The 23,317-nt window shown below is 35.6% G+C and overlaps 2 protein-coding genes across 2 annotated transcripts; both read right to left on the reverse strand.

Moving 5' to 3' along the window:
* Positions 1–6,818: 6,818 nt before the first annotated feature.
* Positions 6,819–7,817, reverse strand: LOC105522609 (olfactory receptor 6K3). Its single transcript, XM_011957164.1, has one exon. It carries the CDS (start codon positions 7,815–7,817, stop codon positions 6,819–6,821), a length of 999 nt encoding a protein of 332 aa, XP_011812554.1.
* Positions 7,818–13,714: 5,897 nt separating this feature from the next.
* Positions 13,715–14,715, reverse strand: LOC105522643 (olfactory receptor 6K3-like). The gene is given in 3 exon segments (XM_011957214.1): positions 13,715–14,535; positions 14,538–14,610; positions 14,668–14,715. Coding segments are annotated over 3 exon segments (942 nt in total).
* Positions 14,716–23,317: the final 8,602 nt, after the last annotated feature.

Below are 23,317 nucleotides of genomic sequence, written 5' to 3' on the forward strand. Positions count from 1 at the left end.
GTGTGCATGTGTCTTTATAGCAGCATGATTTATAATCCTTTGGGTATATACTCAGTAATGGGATGGCTGGGTCAAATGGTATTTCTAGTTCTTGATCCTTGAGGAATTGCCACACTGTCTTCCACAGTGCTTGAACTAGTTTACAGTCCCACCAACAGTGTAAAAGTGTTCCTATTTCTCCATATCCTCTCCAGCACCTGTTGTTTTCTCACTTTTTAATGATTGCCATTCTAACTGGTGTGAGATGGTATCTCATTGTGGTTTTGATTTGCATCTGATGGCCAGTGATGATGAGCATTTTTTCATGTGTCTGTTGGCTGCATAAATGTCTTCTTTTGAGAAGTGTCTGTTCACATCCTTTGCCCACTTTTTGATGGGGTTGTTTTTTTCTTGGAAATTAGTTTGAGTTCTTTGTAGACTCTGGATATTAGCCCTTTGTCAGATGAGTAGATTGCAAAAATTTTCTCCCATTCTGTAGGTTGCCTGTCCACTCTGATGGAAGTTTCTTTTGCTGTGCAGAAGCTCTTTAGTTTAATTAGATCCCATTTGTCAATTCTGGCTTTTGTTGTCATTTTTTTTGGTGTTCTAGACATGAAGTCCTTGCCCACGCCAATGTCCTGAATGGTATTGCCTAGGTTTTCTTCTAGGGTTTTTGTGGTTTTAGGTCTAACATTTAAGTCTTTAATCCATCTTGAATTAATTTTTGTATAAAGTGTAAGGAAGGGATCCAGTTTCAGCTTCCTACTTATGGCTAGGGCAGTTTTTCCAGCACCATTTATTAAATAGCGCATCCCTTCCCTATTTCTTGTTTTTGTCAGGTTTGTCAAAGATCAGATGGTGGTAGATGTGTGGTATTATTTCTGAGGACTCTGTTCTGTTCCATTGGTCTATATCTCTGTTTTGGTACCAGTACATGCTGTTTTGGTTACTGTAGCCTTCTAGTATAGTTTGAAGTCAGGTAGCATGATGTCTCCAGCTTTGTTCTTTGTCCCTGTTTGCAGATGACATGACTGTATATTTAGAAAACCCCATCCTCTCAGCCCAAAATCTCCTTAAGCTGATAAGCTTCTTCAGCAAAGTCTCAGGATACAAAGTCAATGTGCAGAAATCACAAGCATTCTTATACACCAATAATAGACAAACAGAGAGCCAAATCATGAGTGGACTCCCATTCACAATTGCTTCTAAGAGAATAAAATACCTAGGAATCCAACTTACAAGGGATGTGAACAACCTCTTCAAAGAGAACTACAAACCACTGTTCAACGAAATAAAAGAGGACACAAACAAATGGAAGAACATTCCATGCTCATGGATAGGAAGAATCAATATCATGTAAATGGCCCTACTGCCCAAGGTAATTTATAGATTCAATGACACCCCCATCAAGCTACCAATGACTTTCTTCACAGAATTGGAAAAAGCTACTTTAAAGTTCACATGGCACCAAAAAGGAGTGCGCATTGCCAAGACAATCCTAAGTCAAAATAACAGAGCAGTTTCTAGTTATAGAATATCATCTAGAATACTTCTGAATTTTGTGCTATGTTTGGATTAACACAAAACGTTTTGCTTACATATGTATGGTAAGCAATAAGAATAAAATAAAATGTTCTATAATTCTTTCATCTCTTGAACATATTTTTAATTCTACATTGCATGAAGAGCTTTTGGATTTAGTTTTTATTTTATTTTAAAGGACTTTTTAAATGCCCCAACTTTATTTTCAAGCACAGATCAAGTAAAGATGATCATGAACCACAAAAATGATGAAGAAAATATTACAAAAAGGAGAATGCAACTTTCAGAGACTGACTCCCTTGTGTCTCTTCACAGCCCAGCACTCAGTCTCAAATCTTCAGCACCTGCTCTATTTATAAATAAGCTAAAATCTCTTCAAGGGTGAAAACTCTTTATCATATAAATGAGCAGAGCGTTTGGTTAAATAACAACACATTTGACACAGATAGTGTTTCTGAAAATGATAGAATTGTTTTAAAAATTAACTAACCATACAATTCAAAAGTATATACAACCCAATAGAATATCTTAAGATTCAGATAATAAGTATTATATATTAAATTTATGCAATCTCAGAATGGTACATTGTCAAATGAAGTATACACACAACCAAGTATAGTAACTTATCAAGTGTTTTACAGATGGGTGCTAAAACAACAATTAATTAGCTTTGTGCTAGTAAATCTGTAAGTCAGAGGCAACAGGATAAGCTGGCTAGACCTCAGGCTCTAGTCTCTGGGTTCTGGACCCCAGGGACCAGGCTTCAGGCAGGTTGGGTTCAGATGAGCTTTACATGTTCTCATTATCCGAACCAGTGGCTCTCTGGGCATGGCTTCATATGGGTTTAGTGTTGAAATGGAAGGAGCTACCTAACGCAAACTTGATATGGTTTGGTTGTGTCCCCACCCAAAATCTTATCTTGAATTATAACCCCCAGTGTCTATGGGGATTAAGTGCCCATAGTGTTTCTATCTGTAATATCTCCAAACAGTTTTTAATCTTATTTTATTCAGCTTCCTTATTATTTTCAGTGAAAAGTTAGGTCTACCACAAGCTATTTTATTTTGGTTAGAAGTATACATGGTTGTCTGATTTTGTTTTAAGGTGACCTTTTTATTGCTAACTGTTGCAGCACTTTGGTTTTATCCTCAGTCGGCTATGCCTTCTCTTTCTGGAACACCTATTTCGTTAATATTGCATTTCTAGGATATAGTTTTTTTGTCATCAATCTGGATAGGGCACCTTATTTATTATTTTTTGAGCTTTACAATACTTTCTGAAGTCAAAATTCTAACTCTCTAGTTTAGTTTTCTGGAGTACTCCATTTTCTTCTTCTTCCATTGCATTTTTATATTCTGTAATGTTTTTTATTATCACTAACTTTGCCATCACAAACTAATTTATTTCATGTATTAATAGTAAAAGTTCTCTATGATTTCATTATATATTTAAAATTATTTTTGTGACTCTTGCTTAGGGTGATTAATGGCTAAAGATTTGGTATTATTAACAGAACATATTCATTTTAGAAATTACATTAGCCTGTGTCCAAAGGTGCATCATGTACCTGAAAATGCACTTTTCAATGTAGTTTTCATACACACATGCACACACACACACACAAATCTCCAAATGACACATGCTAAATACACAAACACACACATATATGTACATACAAAGCATTTGGGAAGGTGTTTAGGGGACATAAATACCCTCAAAACAAGCAAAAAGAATATATAAACATTAAAACCTGATAGGTAACTTCTTTTCAAAATAATGTTTTCAATTGATCATGATAAAGAGTTGTAGATCTTAATCTCTTGATGAAAATGTCTCAAGAATTTTATGCAATATAGTATAAGAGTATATACAACCCAATAGAATATCTTAAGATTCAGATAATAAGTACTATATATTAAATTTATACAATCTCAGAATGGTACATTGTCAAATGAAGTACACACGCAACCGAGCATAGTAATTTATCATGTGTTTTACACTTGGGTACTAAAATAACAATTAATTAGCTTTGTGCTAGTAAGTCTGTAAGTCAGAGGCAACAGGATAAGATAGGCTAGACTTCAGGCTCTAATCTCTGGGTTCTGGACCCCAGGCACCAGGCTTTACGCAGGTTGGGTTCAGGTGAGCTTTACATGTTTTAATGTTTTAACATTTTTCAAACTAATGTTTGCTGGTTAGAAATATACTGTGTTGTGCACATGAATTCTCCTTGGTTTTCTCCTTTTGGTTTGCTTTACAATCTTTTAAAGAATGCAGATATAATGGATTTACCTTTTTATAGATAATTGGGATTTTCAGGGGCAAGTTACCCTTGAGTTGGTCTTCTAATCATATACTGAGAGGTTAGATCATAAAGTAAGCAAGCACCTCTCTGGCTCATGAATATGCTTTTGAGAGGAGAAAGCACAAATTGCTACTCCCTCCCTCTTTTGGGGTCTGTTTAAAGAACTAAACTAATGAGGGCATCCCTAAGGTCACTGTAAATGCTGATGGTTTTTATTCAGATATATAGCAATATCACCTCCAAAACAATATTTTTAATTAGGCTAATTTTCTGTTTGATAATTCTTATAGAAGAAGAACTATTCTGGTTGAATTACAGAAGACATTGTGAATACCTCCTGTAACATCTTTTAGTCACAGAAGGGAAAGAAACAAGTTTCTTCTCCTTCCTCTCTCTCTCCTACTTTCTCTCTCTCTCTCTCTCTCTCTAACACACAGCTATTCACTAATTCCAAAAACTTCACTGAGGTAGCTACACTATAAAGTGTTGAGGAACTGCCACTGTTAGAGATTAATCTGATGTCTCACTTAAGCTAAGGCAGTGGTAAATATTGGATTATATCATTAAAGGCATAATGCATGAGAGTCCATTATTTAATCCATTATTTACCATTGCCTTAGCTTAAGTGAGACATCAGATTACAACAGTGACAGTCCCTTTATACTTCATAGTGTAGCTATCTCATTAGAGTGTTTGGAACCGGTGAGTGTTTGGAACCGGGCTAAATTGCGTGGATACTATGTATGCAGGTACTTGTGAGGACAGTTCCTAAAGGTGTCCACTGAGGTAGAAGTTGCACTCTGTGGTCTTTCTGTGGATTCTCCAGCACCCCTGGTCCATCCTCTTCTTCAACTCATGTTGCTGGAAACTTGGGAATGATAATATAGCAGGTTCAAATTCCCATGAGAAAATAATATGTTTTCTGAGGAGGCCACCGTGAAGCCATGAACTGCAACCTTTAGTCAAGTACAAGTCTTTCGGTGTAAGTTCATATTTTATTTATTTATGATTAATATGAACCATGTTTAAAATAACTGGGAAGGAAACAGGTTAAAATGTCATATAGAATTAAAAGGCCATCTCCCTTTTCTCAGCTGCTTTTAACAGCAGGTTTTTTTTAATTTATTGGTTTCCTTGTTAGATTAGAGCTCTAATTCATTCAGAAAAATGTATAATATAGTCAAATTATATTCTGAAGAATCACCAATGTACATGTTTTTCTCTGTTGGCTATGGGAACCCAAACTAGAACTTTTGAAGTTAGGGTAGCCCATCTTTACATAGCATGTGATCCATCAGGTGAAGACTAGGGAACAAATATTTAGGTGAGCAACTTCCTCACCTAATATGCTGGAAATATTTCAGATATTCATAAATTTCCACCTCTCCATCCCTAGCCATTCAAGTTGTTCTCAGTTTGGAATTTCCAACATCTCCTGAAAAGATTACTTCAAATTGTCTTCTAAATAGGCCCTTCCCTTGCCTTTATTGAATCTCTTTGAATTTTATTTTATCTGCACTATGTCTTCAGGAAACCATTTAGATTTTGTCTATTGAAGTCACTCTTTTCTGTTTGTCAGGATTTATATAGGTTTTTCAGGGTTTTTTTAGGGGAAGTAATGTGATACATGCTGGAAAGGGTTGTTTTATGTTTTCTCTCTTTGTGTTCACATGTTAATATGATCACTGATGGATCACTCAATAAAAAATGAGAATCATTATTATCTTTTCTGGGTTTAAAGCCTTTAAGAAGTTAATATAATCTAAGGTTTGGTCATTTTATTGGATTGCTAAAGAAGGAAATTAAAATGTGAGATAAAATCACTGTCTTCATTTCAAAATTTTACTGTACTTTTTAAAGATAATTACAATAATTGTGTATAAATAATTATAGAAAATTAAATGAAGGCAATGTTAGTAAATATGGAAAGAAGAGGGAAGTTTTTAAATTTATTAGTCAAAAAGTTAAATGAATCATATGTTTTTGACACTACCATTCAATGAATACATCAAAGATTTTTTTACTGTAAATAAAGAAAGTGAAGATGTTTAACTCTGGAAAGGGCAAACAATAACTAAAATCGATATTTGTGGAAACCAAAGTATATTACTAGAAATAGTATCCTATATTATAGTTTTCTTTTAAACATGTGTGGCAGTACTAATAATCTAATCTTACTAAAAACATAATTTTTCTAATGAATAGGTAACTACATCACTAAAAATAAAGATAAAACTTAATTAAATGTTGTTTTGGCTTTTTCTTAGATCTCTATTTCTGGAAAAACCCAATGAGGTAATCCATGACTCATAATTAAACAAAAAACTTTTCTGAAATCTGTTACCTAAATAAAGACACACTACCTCAGAGCACATTGTCAACTTCTGAAGTGCAAGCTCTATAGTTCTAACCCTCTAAAGTGGCAAACAAATTTTCTTTAACCACAGCATTTCAGAAGAAAGAAACTACAGTTATTCATCCACAAAATAAGGTTCCTCGTGATATGCACAGCAAGTTTTACAATGATGACACAGAGAGTATAAATATTTTTTCTAGGTATAGGGAAAATAATTAGGATGACAGAAATTTCAGTGTGAAAAAGCACTAGGTATAGAGTAATCTCATGTTCTAATCTGTTAGACAAACATTAAAGCAATGGAAGGGACCAGGCATGGTGACTCATATCTGTAATCCCAGCACTTTGGGAGGCCAAGGAGGTTGGATCACCTGAGGTCAGGAGTTCAAGACCAGCCTAACCAACACAGTGAAACCCCATCTCTACTAAAAATGCAAAAATTAGCTGGGCAGGGTGGTGCATGCCTGTAATCCTGGCTCCTAGAGAGGCTGAGGCAGGAGAATCATTTGAATCCAGCAGGCGGAGGTTGCAGTGAGCTGAGATCATGCCATTCCACTCCAGCCTGGGCAACAAGAGTGAAACTCCATCTCAAAAAAAAAAAAAAAAAAGCAAAGAAAGGGAACCTGTGGCTCTGTATTAACCTCCAGACTTGTTCAACACTTTTTGAAAACAGAACAGTTTTTTAATCGCATTGTTCATGTCCTTGTTTCTCAGGCTATAAATCATGGGATTGAAGAATGGAGCAAGTACAGTAAACATCAGTGCAATGGCTGTGTCCAAAGCTGGTGGATAAGTGTCGCTGAAACGCAAGTACATGAGCGATACACTGCCAAAGAATATCAGGAAGACCATGAGGTGGCCTGCACAGGTAGAAAAAGCCTTTTGCCTCCCTTCAGAAGAGGGAATCCTCAGTATCACAGTGACAATTCTTACATAGGACAGGGCAATAATTCGGAAGGTAATGATGATGGTCACAGCATGAATCACATCCTCAATCAGAATCATGGACGTGTCTGTACAGGCCAGGCTTAGCACAGGGACCAAGTCACAGAAGATCTGATGGATTTGATTGGGCCCACAGAAAGGCAATGTGGAAATCATCACAATCTCAGGAAGCAGGATAAGGAAACCAAAGATGCAGGAACCTGCAGAGAGCTGAGTACAGAGCTGGGGGGCCATGATCATTTGATAGCCAAGAGGGTTGCAGATGGCAACGTATCTGTCAATGGCCGTGGTGGTCAGCAAGATCCCCTCTGAATTTCCAAGTGAGTGGAAGAAATACATCTGCAAGAAGCAGCCCATCATGGAGATGGCCTTCTTTTCACTGATGAGGTTGGAGAGCATCTTGGGAATGGTGGCTGTGGTGTACCAGATCTCCAGAAAGGAAAATATACTGATAAAATTATACATGGGGTTGTGGAGATGGGTGCTCAGCCTTACAGCAGAGAAGATTAATAAGTTACCAATGATAATAAAAGTGTAGATGAAAAGTAAAGGAAAGAGGTACAGGAGACTACCATCCTGAAGCCGAGGGAACCCAGTGAAGATAAATTCAGTCACTGTTGATTGATTTCTGCTCTCCATATTTCCTAGTAGGGCTACCTGTGAATGAAGAGAGGGCATAGTCCAGCTCATAAGAAGGTAGAGAAAAAAATAAATAAGATGTACAGCTAAACAACTTTGAGGAATAAGAACTACCTTGAAGGTTTCATTTTTTTTCTGACTTTAAGCTAGTGTACATATTGTCCAATGTTTGATTTTTTTCATATCAAACATATCAAACTTTTTTTTGTATCAAACATCAGACAATATGTACACTAGTTTAAAGTCAGAAAAAAAGAAACCTTCAAGGTAGTTCTTCTTATTCCTCAAAGTTGTTTAGTTGTACATCTTGTTTATTGGCACAACTGCAGAAATAGGGGTCTCCAAATGTTTTAACAGTAAAAAAAAAACTAGTTAAAATTATTTTTATTTTAGCTTAATGTCTAATACAAGTATTTACATTTATAAGTTATATACATTTACTATATTATGGTACAATAATACAAAATTATATATGTGTAGCTTATATAATAAATTTTAAAAGTAAAATGTATGAATACAAATAAACATCATAGAAGTTATGTTATGTTCTTTCCCTACCCGACTGGGCCATTGTGCACATGCTCTTTGAAAATCTCTAGTCTAAGGTGTTACAATGTAAACCTGAAGTTGACATTGAAATCCTAAGTCTATTGTTACCTATATGTCTTTTGGAAAATTACTTAATATCTCAGAGTCTCAGGTACTCAATTGCAAAATGGGATTAAAAATAGTACCCATCTAACAAGGATGCTGTAGGATTTAGTAAATACTTGTAGAAAGATTTGGACAGTGTTTGACAAGCAACTTCTGGAAAGAGTGATACAATCTACCTCACCGCATTTCTTGTTCTCCTTTAACACTGCTGTGCGCTTCCTCCTGAGCATTATACTGATGCTATTCTGATCACATTCATCAGTGCCCCGCTAATTACTAATGGAAACTATCCAGTCCTCTCTGGCACTTGACACTTTTCCTTACTCCTGCTTGAGACTTTGGTCCTCTGTTTCCACGACTCCATTCTCAAGGGATGTGATGTCCAGATGGCTTTAAAGGCAGTTCTAGCTTTGACTTTTGCTTCTGTTTTATTTATTTTTATTTGTATTTTCTTTCTCATTCTGCCTCTTCTCTCTTATATTAGTTTGTGTTGTCTTTCTTAAACTCTTTCTCAAGAGTTTATTTTCCCCAGGTTCCTATCATCCACTTCAACCTCTTATAGTTTTATACGCTCCTTAGTGATCTCATCCACTTACAGGATTTAACTATTAATACTTCTAAATGTTTTTCTCTAACCAATCTTTTTTCATAAGCTTCACACCAACTATCTGACTCCTAACTCTCTGTAGCTTCACCTGCTAACATTCTCCCACTCCTCTCTCCCCTGCAATCCCATTGTTCATGTTGCTTTCTAAAATCACAGTTCCCTCCTGTTTGCACTACTTCCTCTGACTTTAAAGTAACATACCCCTCCCTCGTTTGCACCCTCTTCTTACACAAAAGCAAGATATACTGCTGGTTAAAAGTCTAGATGCCAGAGGAAAAATTGCTATCATTTAAATTCTCTTTATGGCTTACCAGCTCTGTGACTTAACATGAAGTTACTTAGCTTCTCTATGCCTTTAATATATCATTTGTAAAATTGAGAAAATATTAACACTGGTTAATGAGGTCCTGAGAATGACTTAACATTTTATAATAACAATAGAATTGTATAGTACAGTATACAGTATTATTGCCTCACTAATTGCTGGTACTATTCCAAGCACATTACATATATTTTTCACCTCATGATCTTAATGCTCCAATGAGATGAAATGATTATCCCCATTTTACAGAGGAGAAAACTTAGGCGCAAACAGGTTAAGTTCTTTGTCCAAAAATTCTCAGTTAATGAAGGGCAAAGTCAGAGTTTAAATCTATGCACTGTATCTCTAGAGACACACTCTAACCTACATACAGTTGACTGCCTCTACCAATATGCGTAAATGTATTTTAAAACCTTAGTGTCAGGAATATAGGAAACACTTGGAAGTGTTGAATGCCATTATGCTGTATTGAAGCATTCGTCAGGATCCATCATCAACTTACTTGTTTACCTTCTCTAGAATATGGGTCTCTCCTTCAGGACAGTGAATGTCTTTTATCCCTCATAGTGACTACAACATAGTGACTACAACAGTTAATATGTAGAGATGGTAGGTATCAAATAAATTAACTTGAAACTCAGTCACTTGGTACAATTATAATTAAGTGCACAAGACAGCCATGAATAAGTGAACAAAGAAAATTGGGAACTGTTTGAAAAGGGAAGCATGACAATTCAGTTCTAATGAGAGCCCCAATCAAGTCTTGACTAGATGATCTCTCAGAAAATGGCATTATAAATGTGGCATGCTGTTTCATATATACCCATGCCCAGAACCACACTGAATAGAGCTTCCTCCTGTAAATATCTTTGCCTTCCACCCTTATTCAAAGTTCTAAATTCTTAAGGTCTTCAGGTTATGAAATGACGATTATGATGATGATTATGCATGGTGAGTTAATTTGGTCTCTTTATGACTGAGTCATCTACACTCACCTCTCTAAAGATACAGGGACTCTTCAGTCTGCCTCAGTCTCTGCATCCTTGATATTGCTTCAGCCTCTTCAGAAAGGGATTTATAGTCTCTCCACAGGGCATCCAGGGAATAACAGGAAGCGGAACTGGGCTCTGTGGAGGATTCTTCCCCTCCACTGCACTGAAGTGAATCATCTTCTCTCATGGGGTTAATTAACAGAAAGTTTCCCCTCTTACTCTCCTGTTGTTAGATTTTCAGATCAAATTTGTCAATAAATATATATATATATATTTTTCCTGATTGTACTCATCTTCCCAAATTTGTAAGCTTCTTTCTCCAGCACTTTCATGATTGTCTCAGCTGTTCTTGAGTCTACCAGTGTACTAGGCAAAGGGCAGTTTTGACATGGTCCTGGCCTTCTTACATGAACACACAGATTTGGAAAGCCTTGAAGAAGATATACTGACACCAGAAGATCATCTTGAAAAGCTATTTTGCAGACAATAAGGACATTTCATAATAAACATGTCACTGGGGATTTAGTGCCGATACTGAAGAAAGTGAGGAAACCATGTCTTTTTTGCTTTTCTCATGCCGTGATTATGTATGGGTCTTTCCTACCTTGAACAACTCACACTGGTTCTGCTGACTTTTCTATTGAAGATCAGTATCTCATCTTTTCTACAAGAGTATTATTTATATCATGTGCTTCATCCACCGACCTGTTGAAATCGCAAAGTTCTCATTTTTTTCAAAGTTAATTACTTTTATCATGTCATCTTCTTCTGGAAATATGTATCAAGTTCTCAAATAGGAAGACATACTTTCTGAGTTTTGTCTAACTTTGCTTCTTATGATTTGGGAGCCTATTTTGGTTATCTAACTTGTAGTTTTTTTTTAATTCAAAAATGTCAACAGACCACATTGTATTTCCAATGATTTTGTATAATATAAAACAGTCTCTTTTGATCCCATGACTCAAGCATTCTCAAGCTCAGAAGTATTTTCCTTTAATTTTAAGTATTATTTTCCTCTGTTTTTTTCTAGAATTCCCGTAATCATATTTTGCTCTGCAGTATCTATTAATACATTATCCATATATGTCTTTTTCTCTTTGCAGATAATATTTGGCTCTTCATGTGGCTTCTCTAAATTCTGAGACATATCTTCCAGGCAATCTTACAAATCATTAATTTAATTTTCTGTAGTATTTAATATATTCTTCACTATCTCCATTGTATTTTAAATTTTGTATTTTTTATTTGCCAACTTTTTTTCTGATAGCTATCTTCACAAATCTCATCAAAATTTTAAATAGGAAACATTTTAATGGTTCGTGTATTAGAGTTAGTCTATGTAATGAAAGAGCATTGACTTTCAATTACCAAACCTCTCTGTCTCTCTCAGTCTCTTTCTCTCTCTTTAACTATAGTAATCCAACTACTTATCGGGCTATGCATTTGACAAAATTAATGATTTTAATATGTATGGTATATGGCAAAACTAAAATTATTTTTTTAAAGAAGACAATCTGTGTTTGTGTGTGTGAGAGAGGAGCGAATATATTTGGATATGAAAAAAACAAGATGTCAAATATCTAATTGTGCATAGCAAATATAGAAATATCTGCCACGAAGTTCAATATTAGTTATAGATTATTGCTATTGTGCTAAAAAGTTGTGCTTTTTCATTTTGTTTTAGTAGCCTCAGTTTACCTGGGGAGTTCCTCACTTCTCTGGCTTGTAAGTTTAGGATTTACTTGTCATGCCCTTCTCTGAACACAGCTCAGGGGATAACTCCATTGTGACTAGGAAATTTCACTTGTACTTTGGCTCCATTCTCTCTACCCAGATTTCCCAAGGAGAGCATGGTTCTCAATTTCTGTTTTTCCAAGCTTTAATTATTTTTTTCTATCAGTTTTACGTAGAGTTTCATCCAGTTAATTTCTAGGCTCTCCTCCCCTATTTTCTTGTCCAACACCGGGCAGATAAGTATTTTCCTCAGTTGGGTCTCATGTACTCATACCTGAGGAAGTGTTTTAACTTTGGGGGTCAATTAAAGGAACTCTTTTTCCCTAGGATAGATCATGCTTTGGTTTAATTGAATTTTGATTTTTGCTTTTTGCTGTTAAATTTTCAATATGTATTTTTGTTCATTCCTGGACTGTCCAATAAACAGAACCAACTGGTACTTTTGATATAAATAGAAATTCTTTTCTTTCCTATAAAAAAAGAAAGTGATATACAATATTTCAGAGTATTTACATAGCTATCATGAAGATCTTTAGGTAACCTCATGCATATTTTGATGTACATTACTATATCCTTACACTTTTCAGTGCTTAGGTCATCTAACAGCTCATCTAGTCCTGACTGTTTTATTTCCATTGAATTTTTTGAGGAAGAAAATTTAAAAATGTGTGTTTAAACTGTTATCTTAATACACAAATCTAAACTGAATTTTAGATAATTAATTTCTAGTGGCAATGCATAGACATTTTAAAGGCAGCAAAAGTGAAAACAAGAGTAATGTAGTTCAAATGCTATATATTTTTGTCATCTATCACTTCAGAATGTGCTGGAGATTACTTTTAACCAAATAATTGTATTCAACCAAAGCAGTCAAAGTAAATGAAGTTTGAATTCAACTCAGCTCCAGATAAATAATGACAACAAATATATTATAAATAATAATCATAGCTAAGTATTCCTAAGTATGAGTTTTTGTTTTTAATATATCACTCTTTATTAAAGATTTCTTTAAAGCATCAATAACAAAATGTAGTAATTAGTTGCAAATGATATTAACAGATAACACTTACTTTGCACATGCTCTGTGTTATGCATATTCTAAGCACTTGCATGGAGTAACTCATTTAATATTCACATTAGCATTTGAAGTCCTACTTTTAAAATATATTACTTTTATACCAATAGATGATAAAAATAAGATGCAGACATGTTAATTATCAACTTGTTCAAAGTCACAAAGCAATATGTGGCATCACTGAAATACAAACCTTAACGTCTTCTACAGATCTGAATCTTTTAACTACTATGTTTTATAATTCATAGTTGTTATGAACGCTTATGTAATATAATAAGCATTTACATAAAATGTTTATATACCAATAATAAATGTTCATAAAATATATTAATCATGTTCAATGGCTTAAACTTCATATTTCCTTTCTATTTTTTATCTACCTGTATAAGTCTAGACAGGTAGTCCATGCTATCTTAATTTGACATGTGAAAGCAGGATATACATGTACATGGAAAGAACAGGGATAAAGAGACACAAAATATCAGTGTGACAATGAATGAATTGTATGTTAATTATACGGTTTATTGGGTTAGAGTAGCATCCACAGTGAAAGGTGCCTATGAGCTAGCATTGATCTGAAGATAAATTAACCATCTTCTGGGGGCAGAAAAGCTTTTTAATTGCAATCTTCATGTCCTTATTTCTAAAACTATAGATGATAGGGTTGAAAAAGGGAGCAAGAACTGCAAACATCAGTGCAATAGCTGTGTCCAAAATCGGTGGGAAAGTGGCAGAGAAACGCAGGTACATGAGGGACACACTGCCATAGAACATCAGAAAGACACCAAGATGGGCTGCACACGTAGAAAAGGCCTTCTGGCGGCCTTCAACAGAGGGAATCCTCAGGATCACAGTGATGATTGTGATATAAGAAAGGGCAATAACCAGAACAGAGAATATGATGGCCACAGCATGGATCACATCCTCAATCAGAATCATGGACGTGTCTGTACAGGCCAAGCGCAGCACAGGTTCAAAATCACAGAAGATCTGGTGGATTTCGTTGGGTCCACAGAAGGGCAGTGTGGAAATCCATGCAATCTCTGGGAGCAACACAAGAAAGCCAAAGATGCAGGACCCTGCAGAGAGCTGAGCACAGAGCCTGGGGGTCATGATGGTTGGGTAGCGGAGAGGGTTACAGATGGCAATGTACCTGTCAATGGCCATGGTAGTCAACAAAATCCCCTCTGAATTTCCCAGTGAATGGAAGAAGTACATCTGCAAGAAGCAGCCAATCATGGAGATGGTCCTCTGCCTACTGATGAGGTTAGAGAGCATCTTGGGAATTGTGGCAGTTGTGTACCAGATCTCCAGAAATGAGAAAATGCTGATAAAATTATACATGGGGTTGTGGAGACGGGTATCCACCTTGACTGCAAAAAAAAAATAAGATTCCCAATGACAATGAATATGTAGATAACAAACAACGGAATGAAGAAGAGGAGGCTACCATCTTCAAACTGTGGGAATCCAGAGAAGAGAAACTCCGTTACTGTAGTAGTTTGGTTAATCCTCACCATGGTCTCAGCAACCCTAACAGCTATGGATAGAAAGACACAGCTCATTTCCTAGAAGAAATTGACAAAGTCAGATGTGTTAGCTCATATAAAAGTCAAATGAAAAATATGCTTTAGGTGGATCATGTACTTCTCTTTATTTATGAATTAAACAGATATTCATTTAGTGCCTAATATGTACCAAACACAGCTGTGGGTTTGTTGAATTCAGCAGTAAGGAAAATAATCTCTACATTCATGAAGCTTACATTCAAAAGAAGGATACAAATAATAAGAAAATAAAACATTAAGAATGTCACATTTATAAACTATATAAACTAAAATAAATATATAGGAGTATTAATAATCTTTTGTAATAATTCCCCAAATTGTTTTGAATCACATACCATATAAATTTTCTAATGGTTCTTAGATATAGATTACACAAAACTTTTAGTTATCTTTCTCTATATATAATTATTGTAGAGTTGTATTCTCCATTTTCCTGAATATTTTTAGTTTTTAGTATTCTGCTCCTTTATTGCACCACAGACTGACACTGAGTGTGGCTAGAAAAGGGTAAAGTTTTCAGGCACAAATATGAAGGTAAAGCCTTGGTAGGAAACTGTATTCTCAGCAGCAGAAAAGAATTAAGCTACCAGAAATTGACCAGAACAGAAAGAAGGGATCAGTGAGAAATTTGGCAGTGGAAGATTTGGTATCTTGTCAGTCAGGTTAAGTGTCTGTCCATGACAAATACTGAAAAGAAGCAGAGGTATTTTTATAAATATCTAAGCCACAGGATTCAGATTGCTTATATCCTGACAAAGACCATCACCATAAGAAGGCAAAGGCCAAAACGTGGGATTCTAGCACAATTTAGGTCTCTTGATACCATGTCCCTCAAAAGTGGCATAAACTATAAAGAAATAGTGCAAAGAAACTCATCAGTTGCACCTGGGGCTTATTGTTCAGGCAATTCAGAAGCTAGCCTAACAGATGGATCAAAAATTATTTAAGGAGAGAGATTTAGAACACAAAGGAAGTTTGAAAAAATAATATCTCCTTCGGGGTAATGTGGAACCATTTAAAAATTAACTCCTCAGACAAGAACATTTGCTTATGATGTACACCAGCATTTCTCCATGAAGACAGCAAATATTTTTCGTTAGCTAATACTATTTTAAACATTATTTATAAATCATGAATTTAAAACTTCATGTTATTTTAGTAAGAAATAATATTTGAAGTTTCAAATTAAAACAAGGCATTTGATACATAGATCAGGGAAATAAAAATATTTGGTACATTTTGGTATTTGTCAGACATCTCATTACAGAACAAAATATACATCTTGAACACATTCTATCAAGAACTGGTTTATATTAATGAAGTTTCACAAATATTACTTTGGCAGCTTCTGGAAAATCAAGTGCTTACAGAGAACTAGGACATTTTCATTGTTTTTATATATGCGCATCCTTCAGATTTTCACAAAGTAAGATTGTTGCAAACAAAAATATTACTGCTCTACAAATATTGTCATTGATTGATTTATTTGTTGATTTACTTGTTGTTTATGGAACATCTGGCACATGGATATCTATGTATGTATGTATGTATGTATGTATCTATCTATCTATCTATCTATCTATCTATCTATCTATCTATCCCTTTCTGCTTCTCTTAACTGTTTCACTTTGGTAAATAATCTTTCACAGTGAACTTCAGCTTTTCTCTTGTAGTGCCAGACTACCAAAACACCCATGTGTAGTAGCTCTTCGATATTATGCAGAATATAAAACATGTTGCTAAAAAAGTTTATGAGAAAGTTGATCAATCCAACAGTCAATTCACATGTTTTTCCATATCCTTATTATTTTAAAGATATAATTCCTAATTTTTGAATGTGGATGCTGGATGCTAGAAAATTAGCAGGTTCCACTTACTCCAAACTGGTTATCATTGATGAATTTACTGAGAAAAAAAAAGAAATTGATCTGAACACCAAATAAAAACAGGTTTTTGCTACATTATAAGGTAGCTTGTCAATAAATAATAATTCGAGTATTGACAGTCAGTTAGACCTTAAATCTGTTGATGCAGAGTGGATACCGACAAGAAAAATTCTTTTGACTTTTCTCTGAGGAAAGTACTAGCTAGAGAAGAGAGAGTAAACATAAAGCAGAAAAGTGAAACAAAACAAGACAAAACAAAAATATAAACAACCTAAATCAAAAATAAACAAACCTTGAGATCATTTGGAGCCCAGTTTAATTTAAACATTGATTAAGGAGAAAATAATTTACTTTTATTACTTTATGAGCAGAGAAAATCCATAACAAAGTAAAAAATTAAAAATCTAAAATTTAAAAAGCAAGTTTTGAAATAGAGTATATTCAAAGGCACAGCAGAATGAATTTTTATACTTTCTCTTAGTATGTAATTATCTTATACTTATATTTATCTTATTTTATTTTAAATTGATAGAATTATATGTATTCATCATGCACAAGATGTTTTGACATATATTCCTCTTATTTTATACATTGGATTATGTTGTAGAAAAAAGAATGTGTGTGTGTATATATATATATACACACATGATCTGATTTTAGTTTTAAGTTTAAAAGATGATTCTAAGAATAAACTATGCTTACTTTTCCTATTGAAAAGGAGAGGAAGCCTATAGATAACAGATAACGGCCTTAAATGCTAAAATACCATACAGGCAATTGAGTGGCCTACTTATAAAAACCAATTTTTCAATTATAAGTTATTACTAGTTTATTTATTCACATTTATTATTTCCTATTGTGTGTCATTTTATAGTTTACTGGGCTTTGAGAATAAACAACCAAATAAAACATTAAAAATAAAGAAATATTGCAACCACAATGAATTAAAATTAATAAAAATTGGAGAATTTTGGAGGAGGAGGAGATTTGGAGTAAAGTGAAGAGATAGGTTTAGAGTGGCTGAACTTTGGAGTACCAATGGGATCTTAAAAGGAAGATATTCTATAGGCCATCAAGTAGACAGGTGTAAAGTTCAGAATGATGTCTGCATCAGTGATATGTATTTAGAAGTTACCCACATAGAAGTTATATGTGGCAACTCAATATGGATAAAGGTATCCAGGGGAAGTATATAAGAAAAGTAGAAAGTAAAGTGACAGAAAATTCTGGCCCGGGAAAACACCAGTCTCTAAGAGGAAATGGGGAAGAGGATCATGAACAGCTAACTGGCAAAGGTGCACCAGAAAGGTAGAAAATTTAAGGAAGAAAGTAGTACGTGACAGTTTCAAATTCTGAAGATTATTCAAGTAATGCAGAGGTTGAAATATAAGAATATTTTTAGATGAAGTGATTTGGGAATCGCTGCTAACTATATCCAAATAATTTTCAGTGAAATATGAGAGAGGAAGGCACATGAGAGTGGGTTAATTCATTTAAATGGGAACAATTTATTGAGCACATAATTTAGAGGCAGTTCAGAGTAGAAACTGGACTAAAATAAGTTAGCATTTAAGAACATGGAATTTAGTTATAGGCTACATGGATCTGAATCATGGCTCTAATACTTCTTATTGCACTTGTGATTTTAGGGCAATTGTATAAACTATACTCTCAGTTTCCTCATCTGTAAAATGGAGATAATAAAAACAGTACATTTGCATCGTTGCTGTAGAATTACATCAGTTTATACAGGCAGAATGCCTAGAACAGTGACTGGCACATTGTCTGAAGTATATGTAGAAGGGAGACTGGCAAAACGTTTGCAGCTATGAAGAGGTGTGTTTCAGAAAGAATAACAAGTATAAAGATATTTTTTAAAGCCACAAAAATAGGCTGATGCATACCAAAAATTAAACTCATTGCCTCTGGGCAGAACAGGCGGGAAGAGAGAGAGAATGTGTGTGTGTGGGTGTGTGTGTGTGTCAGAGAGAATACGATGATGATGCTGTAGATAAAGCTGGAGAAATCAGCTAAAAGCTTATCTTGAAGGAAGTAGTAACTTTTGTCCTGACAGAATGAGACTTTACCCTGCCAGAAATAAGGAAACCACTGAATAATTTTAAACAGAGAATTAAATTTATTTCACAAAGCTTTAGATTTTGAAAAGCAAGTATGGTTGCATTATGTAGAATGGATGACTTGAGGTAGAAAAACAAGGTTAGTGGATGAAAGGCCAATACATAAAAAATCAATTACTGTATATATTATATATGCAAAGAATGAACAATTGGGACATACAATTTTAAATGTTATTCAAAATAACATAAAAAATAAAAACAGTTATAAATCTCTCAAAATATATTGCAGAGTCAATATGCTGTACCCTGTAAAACACTGATAAAAGAAATCAAAGAAGACTTAAATAAGTGAAAAAATGCTGTGTTGATGGGTAGGAAGACTTTATATTGTGAAGATACTAATTCCCCAAAGTTAGTCATTCAATGCAACTTAAATCAAAATCTCAGTACTTTATTTTTGTTTCTGTTTGTGTTTTGATTTTGAGTTACTGACAGGAGAATTTATTTGCAAAAAAAAAAAAATCTGACAGAAAACATCTAGAATACCTAAGACCTCAAAACCCAACAAGAAGAAAGCCAACAACACTTTTTTAAAAGAAATTAGCAATCTATTTGAACAGATATTTCACCAAAGAAAACTTTCAGGTGTCAAATTAGTCCATAAAAATATGCTCAACATCAACAGCACTGGTCATTAGAGAAATGCAATTTAAAACCACAATGAGATACAGTATCAGTACTCATCAATAAAAATAACTATTGTAATTTTTTTAAAAAGGAAAAAAAAATACCTAACAATATTAAGTCCTGGGCAGAATGTGGAGCAACTTGATCTTCCATACATTGTTTGTGGGAATGCAACGTGTTACAACCACTGTGGAAAAGAGTTTAGCAGTTTCTTGTGAAGTTAAACATACACTTACTATTAATCCTGCAATAACACCCCTGGGCATTTACCCAAGAGGAATAAAAGCTTATGTTCACTCCAAAACCTGTAATCAAATACTTATAGTGGCTTTATTTGTAAAACTGGAAACAACCTAAATGGTGGTAAATGGATTTTAAAAAGTGATAAACACATGTAATAAATAGAATACTACTCAGCAATAAAAATTAATGACTGCTGATACACACAACAACATGGATGAATCTTAACTATGTAAGTGCAAGAAGTCAACGTCAAAAGCTACATACTGTATGATTCATTTATATAATATTCTGTAACAGGCAAAAGCATAGGAACAGAACCAGATAATGATTGCCATGCCAGATGGTCTTATCCAAGGAAATGTCAATTATGAATGGCACAATTAAGAAATTTGGAGGAGAGGCTGCAAGGAGTGGACTTTTTCCTTGTCTTGATTTTGGTGATCATTACATGATTATGTGCAGTGTATCTACTGTCTCTATACAGTAAGATGACCCTCAAATCTGCACTGATCCACCTGACCCTCAACCTTCGTTTCATGGGAGAAATGAAACAGGAGAATCAGTGTTTATTTTGGAGGGGGTTTAGCCTTTTGCTCATACTATCAAAGTAAATGATTAAAGGATTCACCGTTACTTTCATTTTGGCTCTTTGTTCTTTTAATCAGCTACTCCTGGCAGTTCAACTGTCTTTTTCCCTCTGTCTCTTTCTTTCTCTCTCAGCTCAGTTGAGGTCCTGACAAATTGGGGCAGTAAGCGGGGTAAGTAATTAAGAACAATCCCATTCTGCAAAAGCAAAAAGCATGAAGATCCTATGGGGTACTGTAGGGAGGTGGTAGAAGAGTCTGCAGGACATTATAGAGAGATGCTACCAGATTGTTTGCAAAAGTCTGAGGGTCCTGCGGGGCACTTTGCCATTGACTCTTGGGAGGTGCCAACGAATCCCAAGGGGAACTACTCTAAGCATGCCAGTGAGACTGGGAACATGCTAGTAGAAGCAATGGGACATTCTTGGAGGTTGCTAGCATATTGTTTATATAAACTATTTGTTCTGAAGGAGAACTTTAGTTCTTTCCTTTAGCTCCTGTTTGTTAAAGACCAAACAGAGGGGCCAGGAGAAAGCTAAGGAAACTGGGACGAAACTAGCCTGCCCTTTGCAGCCTCTATAAGTCCTGGTCAAAAAAAAAAAAATAACTGCCCACCTCGACCTGCTGCTCCTCCTTGTTCTCCAACTCCTGCTCCTGCCCCAGAAAACTCATCACCAAATCCTGATGGACCAGCCTCTGTAAGTGATAAGGGATCTCTCTGCCCCTCCCTGTGGGTCTAGGGATAGGTTAGAAGACCTCATTGACTTGCCCAGATATCTCAGTTTTCAAAATTAAACAAAACTAGGGGTTTGAACAATGTCCTTCTTTACATAGGGGACTAGAGACTCTAAACCAAGGTTAACATTCAAAAGGGAAATAAAAGAAAATTGTACACCCTAACCTTTTTAGCTACCCACTCACAGGTGACTATGAGTCTCACTGGCAACAAAATGAGGATAAAACATATGATGCTTTCTGTTTTGAGGTCACCACCACTGGTATCCTTGCCCAAGCTCAACTATGAGTAGGTTCCATCAGACCCCTATAAATCTTCACTGCTATAATCCCTACTATTAAATGTATTATCAGTACTAATGTGTAGTCTATGTACACCTCTGCATGTCTTTGCCCTCATGCTCTGAAATTGCTGCAGTTTAGGTCATTTTAGCAAGGCATATGGAAAACTATAAACCTACCTGATACATGGACATTAGCTATTAGCCTGGCCATTTGTTGGCACCACTGGGAAGCCTAGTACTGACATATAGAAGCCCCACTGTGAGGACAAGACATTTAGATAGAAATCAGTTCTGTTCCTACTTTTTGTTACCCATGTGGATTCTGACCAGAGAGGCCCCTATGCTAACAAGGATAACATGACCAATGAGCAGACTGCACTTGTCAATTAAGCACACAGCGCAAACTGTCCTCTGCCTCAGAGCAAGCTGATGTGTGTGGTTTATCACCTCCTTGATCCACAAGAGGATGGCCCATAAATACTCAGGAACCATCTTAGATTGGGTCTACATGTATGGACTGCCACTGCCATCAGAAGTCTCACAAACAGCACGAAAAGCTGGTCTGCTTGTCAAAACCTAACTAAGGCTAACCGCACTGCCCATGGACAGAGGTCAAAGCCAATGGGCCAGGACTTTCTTGGCATGTAAGTAACATCATCCCATTCAGAGGGGTTTTCAGATCCTGACAATAGCAATCACTTTCTCTGGGTTTGACCTAGTCATTCCTGTGCATTCCACTGACCCAGGCCATACTATCCAGGTCCTAGAAAAACACATATGCTTTCTGTTCATTTTTTCCTGAGCACATCACTTCTGATAATGCCCCCAATTTTCCACCAAAGCTGCACATCAAGGAGCCCAATCATGGGCCATAGGATGGATTCTCTATGCTCCATAACACATAAAAAATAAGCAATAATTATTTTTAAAATATAGTATTTTGGTTACTTATGAGACATATTGATAACAATAAACTAAAACCTGGCACCTGAGGAAACATGGGGAAATGGAAAGATACTGATAATTTTTTTTTCAGGCTTGCTCTTAAAAGTTTTCCTTTTTTTCTAAAAAAGAATGAAACAATTAAATAAAAAGAAAAATGAACCAAAAATTCTTCCCTGTGCTGGCTTTCCAAGCTGCTGAGAACTGATAACGCTGACTGTGAGATATCAGAGGATGGTGTCAGTTTCTCCACATTCCACAAAAAATAACTGCGGATGTCATCCACACTTGTGAGACACATAGACAAATGCCACAGACAAATAAAACTATTTGAAACTGACTGCCCCAGACGGTTACTCTAAAACCAAAGATTCGTCATACACCGGGGCCTATCATGGGGTGGGGAGAGGGGAGGGATTGCATTGGGAGTTATACCTGATGTAAATGACGAGTTGATGGGTGCTGACGAGTTGACGGGTGCAGCACACCAACATGGCACGAGTATACATACGTAACAAACCTGCATGTTATGCACATGTACCCTAGAACTTAAAGTGTAAAAAAAAAAAAAAAAAGTAACAGTAAAAAAAAAAACAAAAAAAAAACCAAAGATTCAACTACATTATTCAAACTGAGCTGGAAACACCAGGGCAGGAGGCCCCATGATGGGAGGCTATATTGGGGGCCTGGCTAACCTGACTACCTGCCTAGCCTAATGTATGCCCGGCGTGGCTTGCCTTAACATTGTTAACTCTTTGTTTACCATAGGTGTCCTCTGAAAGGATGCTTCTTATGTGTGTACCCCAATTGTCATGACAATGCTAGAATCCTGGGAGGCCTTTAAGTCAGCTTATTGGCATAGTTGCTCTGTTTCCGAATTGATGCTCCAGGCAGGTAAAAGAGATTCATATAGAAATAGGAGAAAGCCTTCTGGCTCTTTTAAAGTAGATCCTAGTGGGCTTTGGAACATCTTTTCCTTGCTTGGTAACTGTTGGGACTCAGTTCCATTCAATCCTCCAGGCAAGCCTGATCATCTTACTTGGAATGAGCTCGATCATAGTCTAGGTCTACTATTGCCTCAGACTAATTGTTGTGCTGTTGCTTTCACAGCACCTCAGCGTCTGACCTGACTCGGGTCCATGTTAAAGTAGCCTATCTTT

This window comes from Colobus angolensis, unplaced genomic scaffold (genome assembly GCF_000951035.1).
Source record: "Colobus angolensis palliatus isolate OR3802 unplaced genomic scaffold, Cang.pa_1.0 Scaffold439, whole genome shotgun sequence".
NCBI lineage: Eukaryota > Metazoa > Chordata > Mammalia > Primates > Cercopithecidae > Colobus > Colobus angolensis.